Source organism: Lepidochelys olivacea (assembly GCF_965140295.1).
Source record: "Lepidochelys olivacea isolate rLepOli2 genome assembly, chromosome: 14".
In the NCBI taxonomy this organism is placed as follows: Eukaryota; Metazoa; Chordata; order Testudines; family Cheloniidae; genus Lepidochelys; species Lepidochelys olivacea.
The window spans coordinates 40,794,844-40,805,225 of NC_140424.1; the positions used below are offsets into that span (position 1 = coordinate 40,794,844).

The 10,382-nt window shown below is 51.8% G+C and overlaps 1 protein-coding gene across 1 annotated transcript; it reads right to left on the reverse strand.

Moving 5' to 3' along the window:
- Positions 1-67: 67 nt before the first annotated feature.
- Positions 68-8,764, reverse strand: LOC311530818 (uncharacterized protein). Its single transcript, XM_084647760.1, has 4 exons — positions 8,542-8,764; positions 6,972-7,705; positions 6,230-6,343; positions 68-5,941 (listed from the first exon to the last, which is right to left on the reverse strand). Exons 2-4 carry the CDS (start codon positions 7,096-7,098, stop codon positions 3,999-4,001), a joined length of 2,184 nt encoding a protein of 727 aa, XP_084503886.1. The 5' UTR covers positions 7,099-7,705; positions 8,542-8,764; the 3' UTR covers positions 68-3,998.
- Positions 8,765-10,382: the final 1,618 nt, after the last annotated feature.

Sequence of the window (10,382 nt, forward strand, 5' to 3'; positions counted from 1 at the left end):
GCGGCTGCGAGTCACTTCCTGGGCCGGGCCTGAGCCCCGCGATCGCTCCCCCCAAAGCCGCCCCCCAGCCGCTCCTGGGTCTTAGCGATCAACTCACAGAAATCCAGCCCCCTGCCCAGCCCCTGCCCCCTGGGGGCCCAACCGCCCCTGGGCTCGGGGAGCTTCTCCCAGCAGTAAGGGGTCATCCCGCCTCCAAACTTCTCCTGTCAGCATTCAGTCTCGCTCGCAGCCTCCCTGCAGGACTGACCGGGCACCGGCCGCTGGCTGATCAGCCCGTCTGCGGCAAACTTCTCTCCATATTGGGCTGGCAGAGGCCTTGCTCTCACCGCCTCTCTGGTCACCGGCTACTGGCCCAAAACCTCTGGTTGTTTGAGCTGACTGGGCCAGATTTGCAGAGGGGAGCGAGGGAAGGCAAAAGGAGAGAGAGCAGAAGTGGGGGTGGCATAATTGTTTAGACCACTGGCAGAGGTGAAAGTAAGCCGGTCTGATCCAGTCTGGCGGACCCGGCAAGAGCCAGGACACCGCTGACTGCACCGGCAGGGGGCAGCTTCCCCAGGCCGGTGATGTGAAGGGCTCCAGGCACCGGAACCACAGCGGAGCCCTGGGCCCTTTAAATCGCCGCTGGAGCCCCGGGGGTCCCGGCTGCCGCTGCAGCTACTGCTCCTGCCCTGATTTCAAGGGCCCGAAGCTCTCAGCAGCTGCTCACGTACCAGGGGGAGTTCAGGATTTAGCCAAAATCAAACTCAGTGGAGTTGAGGATGTCCGCTGGCTCCCCTTCTCTGGTTTGCCCTGCTGAGCGTGTCTTTCAAGACCAGGATGATGAAAGCCCAACAGTGCCATGCTGGGGCCCAGGAGACAGCGGGTGTGAGACATACCCCAGGGTACAATCTGGACTGTTGAACTGCTTAATTCTCCATCCCAGGGCATGTTTTACACTGCTTCCCAGGCTGGATAAAAATCAATGAGTTAAACAAAAATCAGTGTTTTTATTTAAATTGGATTTTTTTTTTGATAAAATGCTTTTTGAGGAAAAAACTTATCTAAAGATACGTTTAATTAAGATACATTATAGCTCAAAGATATCTCATCGTGGAATAGGGATTGTAAATTCTAATTCTATAGTATGAGACAATATATTCATGGAATGTTTAAGAAAAGTTTTGTACATGAGTTCCAATAGTTGATGGATTAGGGACCCAATTTTATGGGGTTCCACAGGCTTCTGTATAGATTATTTAGGCTAATCTTTCCATCTACCCAATGGGACTCAGTGCTCAGTCTAGAAGATCCCATCAGAGATGCTTAGTTTCCCAGTTCTCAAATTGTGGCTTTGTGTCTCCAGAGGTAACATGCTTGTGAACAGCCAAAATGTTTTAAAATCAATTAATATAGAGAGGTGAGAAAAAACAGACCTCACCTCTATTGTCCCCCTGCAAATTTGTGTACACAGAGTCAATCCCTTACCCCTCTCCAAAAGTGCAAAGTTTCAAAAAGTTGAATGAATAGAAGAATGTTGGAGGCGGAATAGATCAGGACAAGGAGAAGAAGTCTGCAGATAAATGTGAGAAACGATGGACATATGCTTTTCTGTTAAAATATTATTTCTTCAACAGCAAAGATAAAAATCCAGAATACTTAACGTAGTTGTTTTAGTGAAATGAAACAATTTAAACATCTGTCTGGTGATGTTCTCCTCCACCGCGTGGCATGAATGAAATAACCAAACAATGAAATAACCAAATGCAAATAAATGAAATGAAATAACCAAACAATCATTCATTGTCTGATATAGCTGTAAAACTAACCTGAAAAGTTTTCAAAATAAATCACTGTTTTAAAATGTATAGTGTGTACCTTCTAAAAATGAAACCTACATCTATCTCTGAGTTGTGTAGAATATCATGGAGCAGGTCCTCAAGGAATCAATTCTGAAGCACTTAGAGGAGAGCAAAGTGATCAGGAACAGTCAGCATGGATTCACCAAGGGCCAGTCATGCCTGACTAATCTAATTGCCTTCTATGACGAGATAACTGGTTCTGTGGATGAAGGGAAAGCAGTGGAGTGGGCTTGAGAAAGCCCTGGATGGGACGATTTAATTGGGGATCGGTCCTGCTTTGAGCAGGGGGTTGGACTAGATGACTTCCTGAGGTCCCTTCCAACCCTCGTATTCTAGGATTCTACCACATTCTAAAGGCCACTGTCCTCCATCCCACTAAGGAGTATCAAAAGAAACTACACCAACTGCTCAAGAAACTCTCTGCTACAGCACAGGAACAAATCTACACAGACACACCCCTAGAGCCCCGACCAGGGGTATTCTATCTGCTACACAAGATCCATAAACCTGGAAATCCTGGACGCCCCATCATCTCAGGCATCGGCACTCTTACAGCAGGATTATCTGGCGATGTGGACTCTCTCCTCACACCCTATGCTACCAGCACTCCCAGCTATCTTCAAGACACCACCAACTTCCTGAGGAAACTACAACATATTGGTGATCTTCCTGAAAACACCATCCTGGCCACCATGGATGTAGAAGCTCTTTACACCAATGTTCCACATGAGGATGGTCTACAAGCTGTCAGGAACATTATCCCTGATGAGGCCACAGCACACCTGGTGGCTGAGCTTTGTGACTTTGTCCTCACCCTCAACCATTTCAGATCTGGGGACAATTTATACTTTCAAGTCAGCAGGACTGCTAGGGGTACCCGCATGGCCCCACAGCATGCCAACATCTTTATGGCTGACTTAGAACAACGCTTCCTCAGCTCTCGTCCCCTAGCGCCCCCTCCTCTATTTGTGCTACATTGATGACATCTTCATCCTATGGACCCATGGGAAGGAGGCCCTTGAAGAATTCCACCTGGATTTCAACAATTTCCACCCCAGCATCGACCTCAGCCTGGACCAGTCCATACAAGAGATCCTGGACACTACAGTGCAAATAAGTGATGGTCACATAAATACCACCCTATACTGGAAACCTACTGACCTCTATACTTACCTACATGCCTCCAGCTTCCATCCAGGATACATCACACGATCCATTGTCTACAGCCATGCCCCAAGATACAACCGCATTTGCTCCAATCCCTCAGGCAGAGACAAACACCTACAAGATCTTTGTCAAGCACTCTTAAAACTACAATACTCACCTGGGGAAGTGAGGAAACAGACTGACAAAGCAAGATGGAGACCCAGAAGTCACCTGCTTCAAGACAGGCCCAACAAGGGAAATAACAGAACACCACTGGCCATCATGTACAGCCTCCAGCTAAAACCTCTCCAGCGCATCATCAACGATCTATAACCTATCCTGGAAAAGGACTACTCGTTCTCACAGACCATGGGAGGCAGGCCAGTCCTCGCTTACAGACAGCTCCCAATCTGAAGCAAATACTCACCAACACCACACCACAGAAACACTAACCCAGGAACCAATCCCTGCAACAAATCCCATTGCCAAATCTGTCCCCATATCTACTCTAGCAACACCATCATAGGACCTAACCATATCAGCCATGTCATCAGGGGCACATTCACGTGCACATCGATCAATGTGATCTATGCCATCATGGGCCAGCAATGCCCCTCTGCCACGTACATTGGCCAAACCGGACAGTCTCTATGTAAAAGAATAAATGGACACAAATACGACATCAGGAATGGTAACGTACAAAAGCCAGTAGCAGAACATTTCAGTCTCCCTGGACATTCAATAACAGATTTAAAAGTAGCCATCCTTCAACCAAAAAACTTCAAACACAGACTTCAGAGAGAAACTGCAGAGCGACAATTCATTTGCAAACTTAAAACCAACAATTTGGGCCTGAAGCGGGCTCACTACAAAAGCAATTTTCCCTCTCTTGGTATTGACCCCTCCTCATCAGTCATTGGGAGTGGACCACGTTCATCCTGTGTGGATTCTCCCATTTTTAATGGGGTATGATCTCTGTCTGAAACTTTTCCCACAGTCCAAGCACTTATAGAGTCACTCTCCTGTGTGGATTTTCTGATGTTTAAGCAGCGCCGGTCTCCATGTGAAACTTTTCCCACAGTCCAAGCACTTATAGGGTCTCACTCCTGTGTGGATTCCCTGATGTTGAACCAGCACAGGTCTCCATGTGAAACTTTTCCCACAGTCCAAGCACTTATAGGGTCTCACTCCTGTGTGGATTCTCTGATGTTTAACCAGCGCCGGTCTCCATGTGAAACTTTTCCCACAGTCCAAGCACTTATAGGGTCTCACTCCTGTGTGGATTCTCTGATGTTTCACCAGCATTGATCTCTGTATGAAACTTTTTCCACAGTCCAAGCACTTGTGGGGTCTCTCTCCTGTGTGGAGTGCTTGATGATAAACAAGACCTGACCTTTGTATGAAACTTTTCCCACAGTCCACGCACTTGTGGGGTCTCTCTCCTGTGTGGACTGCCCGATGTTTTAGAAGGTATGACCTCTGCTTGAAACTTTTCCCACAGTCCAAGCACTTGTGGGGTCTCTCTTCTGTGTGGACTACCTGATGTTGAACAAGGTGTGACTTTCTTATGAAACGTTTCCCACAATCCAAGCACTTGTGGGGTCTCTCTTCTGTGTGGATTGCCTGATGACGAACAAGGCGTAACCTTCGTACGAAACTTTTCCCACAGTCCAAGCACTTATAGGGTCTCACTCGTGTGTGGATTCTCTGATGTTTCACCAGCACTGATCTCTGTATGAAACTTTTTCCACAGTCCAAGCACTTGTGGGGTCTCTCTCCTGTGTGGATTGCTTGATGATAAACAAGATATGACCTTTGTATGAAACTTTTCCCACAGTCCAAGCACTTGTGGGGTCTCTCTCCTGTGTGGATTGCCCGATGATGAACAAGGTGTGACCTATGAATGAAACTTTTCCCACAGTCCAAGCACTTGTGGCGTCTCTCTTCTGTGTGGACTACCTGATGTTGAACAAGGTGTGACTTTGTTATGAAACTTTTCCCACAGTCAAAGCACTTGTGGGGTCTCTCCCCTGTGTGGACTGCCCGATGTTTTACAAAGTATGACCTCTCCTTGAAACTTTTCCCACAGTCCAAGCACTTGTGGGGTCTCTCTCCTGTGTGGACTGCCCGATGTTTTACAAGGTATGACCTCTGCTTGAAACTTTTCCCACAGTCCAAGCACTTGTGGGGTCTCTCTTCTGTGTGGACTACCTGATGCTGAACCAGGCGTGACCTTTGTATGAAACTTTTCCCACAATCCAAGCACTTGTGGGGTCTCTCTCCTGTGTGGATTGCCTGATGTTGAACAAGGTGTGACTTTGTTATGAAACTTTTCCCACAATCCAAGCACTTGTGGGGTCTCTCTCCCGTGTGGATAGCCTGATGACGAACAAGGTCTGATTTCTGCTTGAAACTTTTCCCACAGACCAAGCACCTGTGGGGTCTCTCTCCTGTGTGGCTTTTCTCATGTGAATTTAGTGCTGACTTTGAAATGAAACATTTCCTGCATTCAACGCATTGAATGGGCTTGTCTACAGTGTGACTTCTCCCATGGTCATTAAGATCTCTGTGCTTATTGAAGCTTTCCCCACTGTCCAAGCATGGAAATGGTTTCTCTCCCGTATGGACTGTTTGATGTGTAACAAGTTGTGATCTCACAATGAATCCTTTCCCACACTCAAGGCAGTGCCAGGGTGTCTCTTCCTTGGGATTTGTCTGCTGCTCTCTGGGATTCTCGTCTCCTCCCCCACCATTCACAGATTCATCCACTTTCTTCCTGGGTTGGTTTATCAGAAGCCTCTCTGACCTGTGCCAATTTCCCCAGGCTTCTCCCTGATTCCAGCAAGGGGAAAAATTCCCTTCAGCTCGTCCCAAAAAGGTCCCCTGTGGTTCCACTTCCCCAGGAACTGCCTCATGATGATTCCCCTCCTTCTTCTCACTCGCTCGCTCAGCACCTGCTGGGAGAGACACAATCCAGAGAGGAGTCATTGTGCTGGGGAGAAAGAGGAATAGCACTGAGGGAAAAGCCAACACAAAGACTGAGCAATTGCATTCTGCCTCCACATCCCACCCTAACACTTACAAGAAAGGAGAGACGGGAAGGGTGGAATGGCGTGAGCAATATCTGCTGACCAGAGCCCTGCTCTCGGTGAGATGAAGAAGAACTGAGGGCGTTACTCACATCGTATTTTGGGATTCTCAACTTTTTCCTTCATTCCCTGGATGGTTTCTCTGTCAGGCCTCACCTGTGCTGGTGCATCTCCGAAGCCTTCTGTCCTTGAAATCCTGGAGATCGGACACCCACAGCTCTTCCCCTCGTTCCAGCCGGGCGATAAGCTCAGGTTTGGGAATGGGAAATCCTGTGCAGAAGGTGAAATGAGTCCAGATCAGGGTGCATGGACCATCGGTGGAGGATCTGTCACAAAGGACGTTCCGTGAGTGGAACCTGTCCCTGTGCTCTGCTGGAGGAACGTGGAATCCAAGAGGATGGGAACAGGGTCACTGAGCCCCCTTGCGCAGAGGACGTTGTCTGGGGAGGTGAGTTGAATTATTACTACACCCTCACTAGGCGTTCTCAGGATCTGTGCGCTCTGGGGGCCTTGCTGACTCACACACAGGTCTCGACTTCAGCGTACCTCTTTCTAAACCTGCAGAGCCCAGAGCCCTCCCCATGCCTGGAGCTATTCCCAAGGAGGGAGATGAACAGAGATTGTATGTGTAGCCAAGAAACAACACAGACAAGACAAGACAATGCGGATTTATGCCCCTTTGAAAGCTGGAGGGGTGGGGATGGTTTAGCTTGTCCATTGGGTTTTGACTCCCGTGTCCCAGTGGAGAGGGCACCGAAATGCATGTATTTCTCACATGGCAGCTGTGCATTATGGAACCCATTCGCCTCTGCTCCAACTGACCAGGGGAAAATCCTCACCACATTAAGACACGTAGACCGCACAGCTTCTAATAACTGAGGGGACGGGAATCCCTTACCCAGCGAGGTCACCGTCTCATAGTTCTCCTGCATGACGTCCCTGTAGAGGGCTCTCTGAGCGGGGTCCAGCAGAGCCCCCTGCCCCTGGGTGAAATAAATAGCCACCTCCTCGAAGGTCACCGGCATCTGAAACACCAAGAGTCCCCCACTCAGCACCTGCTGCCCCAGACACAATCCCACTACTCATGGGAAAGGAAAAAAAAACGTGAAGCTGTGGGAGGGCCAGAGTAGCAGAATCCCACCCACACCCTGCTCAGAGCAGCCAGGAGGCTTCAGGGGGCGGAGAAGGTGAGAGCTCCCTGTCCGCCCCAGCACACGGAGCACGCCAGGATCTTCTCATTTCCCACACGCCTGCCAGCCACAGACTGGGACAGGAAGCAGAGCTCTGAGCCGGGGACAGGGGCAGGAATCCTGACAGCTTCCCTTCCTATTTCACAGCAGCCCCAGGCAAATGGGGTCAGGCTCCAGCACTGGGAGCCTGGAAAATGGTCCCAGCCCTGCCGAGGTGGTTATATCCTGCCTGAGAAATGGGGGAATGTCCCCTCCCCCTTTCCCTGCCACAATGGGCCTACTTAGTAAATCAGTAGGTTTATCAAACCCTAACTCCTCCCTGCCCCGCTCAGCAGCACCCTGAAACTCCCCTACCTGAGCTGGCTCCAACACAGCCATTACCCTTCTCTCTCCTCTGGAAGACTGGCCGATTTTTAGTGAAACGTGGACCTGATTCCTCAGCCTGTCGGGGCAAGAGGGAGGTTACAGAAGGGGCTTCTGTCCTTGTCACACCCCGATTCCCCCCAGACTCTTCAGACCCTCCCAGTAACAGCGTATCTGAGCCAAATGCTAAAGAAAAGGGAAGAATCAAAAGGGCCACTTTGGGAGATTTCCCCCCATTGCAGTGTAAATTCCTCTCCCTTAGCAATACCTGGAGCCCTCTGGTGGCATCACCTGAAGATTGAGCTGCCCTGGACTCCCCCGGCAGCCCCCAGGGACAGGCAGGAAGAGGCTTAACCCAATTGGCCCATCCGCGCACCCCCCTGCCTGAGCCAGCAGTGACTCCGGTCTGACTCTGGTGCAGCTGAGATCTGAACCCTACAGGGAAATCAGACCAGGGCCCTGGGCAGCCCCCAACACTCAAGGGCACACAGACCCCACCACCACAGGGGTGTCTGTCAATAACACACTCAGAGCCGGGTGTGTGTGTCGTGGGTGGGGAGTTGAGGGGGGGTTGGGTTTTTTTCCGTGTAGCTTCTGCACCCTGAGGGGTTAGTCCCCTGATCACTCCCAAAGCTGAGAAGAGCTTCTCTCCGCCCGCCTGCCCACATCCCCCCTTTCCCTCGCTGTGCCCCCCACTCACATCCTCCCCCATTCCCGACCTCGCTCCCCTCAGCCCCACAGTCCCCCGATCCTGCTCCATTGCCCCATCTTCCCTTCCGTGCACCCCTGCCCCCATCCCAGCCTGCCCCCGGCATCCCCTGCACCCGCCTCCGGCCCCTCTTTATCCTCCTCCCGCTGCAGCCAGATGTGACGGGGGGGGCCGCTGCAAGGGGGGGATGGGAGGGTCTCTCTTACCTTCCCCCCGAGCGGGGCCCCCCGGGGCAGGGGCCGGGCCGGGAAGGGGCCCTGGCCGGGCTGGGGTCTCTGCCCTGGGAGAGGCTCCCGGGGAGCAGCGGGCAGGGCCCGGCTGGAGGTTCCCCTCTCCCGGCTGCAGCCCGGGCTCCGGGCTCCCAGCACCAGCCGCCGGGGCGCGGGGATCTCGCCGGGAGCCAGAGTCCCCGCAGCGGCTGCGAGTCACTTCCTGGGCCGGGCCTGAGCCCCGCGATCGCTCCCCCCAAAGCCGCCCCCCAGCCGCTCCTGGGTCCTAGCGATCAACCCACGACACTGCAGCATCCCTGTTGCCCGGCTCCTGTTACACTCACAGGCTCCAAGGTCACAAGGGACCATCATGAGCATCTTGCCCAGGGGTTCTCACCACCAAATTTGGTGGCCTCAGAGGGTGGCCAGCAACTCTCGCTGGTGCCCGCTCTGACACTTGCCCCTATAATCCCAATTAACTTTACTAGAAACCAATCAATATGTACAGAGGTAAGAAGGGGGAACACTCCTCCCAGTGTGGGGAACTTTTCTGGCTTCTACCAAGCCCCAGAGGAACTGGCGAGCAAAAGGATCTGAGTCCTTTACCCAGAGGCCCGCATGACCTCGAGGACCCCTCCCCCTGCCCGCTTCCACTCTGGACCCCCGTAACCCCAAGGCTGGGCCCAGGGCTCCTGAGGCGCTCGACCCCCAATCTTGTGATCACTCAGGACAGCTGTCCCCATTGTGAGGTGTTCTCTCCACTCTGGATGCTTCCTTCATCATTGCACAGAGTTAAGAACAAATACAATTTATTAATCCCCTTTCTTTTGGTGTTAGGAGACGGCCTAACTAATGGCCAACCCATTAAGTTTCAGTAAGGGGCCAACAATCCCCTTTCTCCGATAAACATGAAAATCCTAATTTCTTTATTGGTAGTTAGTAAATCCGCTGCTGTGAAAAAGGGTATTTCTATATTTGCTAAAAATTTTGACAACCTCTCAGCTAGCGACTTGGGTTGCCAATTTGGGAATATTTTAAAAATGGACACTCAAGTCGGAGTGCTGCAACCTCCCCTGCCCCGCCTCTTCCCCCCAAGGTCCCATCCCTGCCCCACCTCTTCCCTCCAAGGCCCTGCTCCAACTCCACCTCTTCCTCCAAGGGTCTACCCGCCCTCCACTTCTCTTTCCCCCTTCCCTGCCTAGGTCAGGAAGGGCTTGTCTGTGGAGCCGGGGCTGGGAGCTGCAGCTGCCCAGTGCAGGTAGGAGGCAGCCCCGGCTGAGTCGGCTCTGATGGGAGTGATGACCCAGTGCCTCCCCACCCGCAGTAACTCGACTTTGGCTGTCCGGTCAGTAGATGTGATCGGACACTGTCAGGTCCCCTTTTCCACTGGACTTCATGGTTGAAAACCGGGCACCTGGCCACCCTAACAGCACCCACTGTGCCAGAAGTGCTGGGAACGCGTCAGGGACAAGTTCTACTTTCCGATGGAGGAGGAAGGAACCAGGGGGCAGGTGGGTTAGACTCATGTAACCCTTGGCCCGTCAGAGTTGGCAGCAACAAGGGCCGGGTTCAGTATCTAGGGGATCCATTCCAATAACACAATGCAAACCGGCTCGAGCCCCCACCCAGTGACCTGGGACAAATATATACCACCCCCGCTGGGCGCCTCCAAGAGGCAATACTTCCCCTCTCGCAAGCACATAGTCTGAGTGTAGCAAAAAGCCTTTTAATAACAGAGAGAAACAATGTGGCATTATGTTGGGGAAACACCACCAACAGGATTCGTAACACAACCCATGAGCAAAAAAACCCACCCCAAGCAAATTGGGGCATGCCCT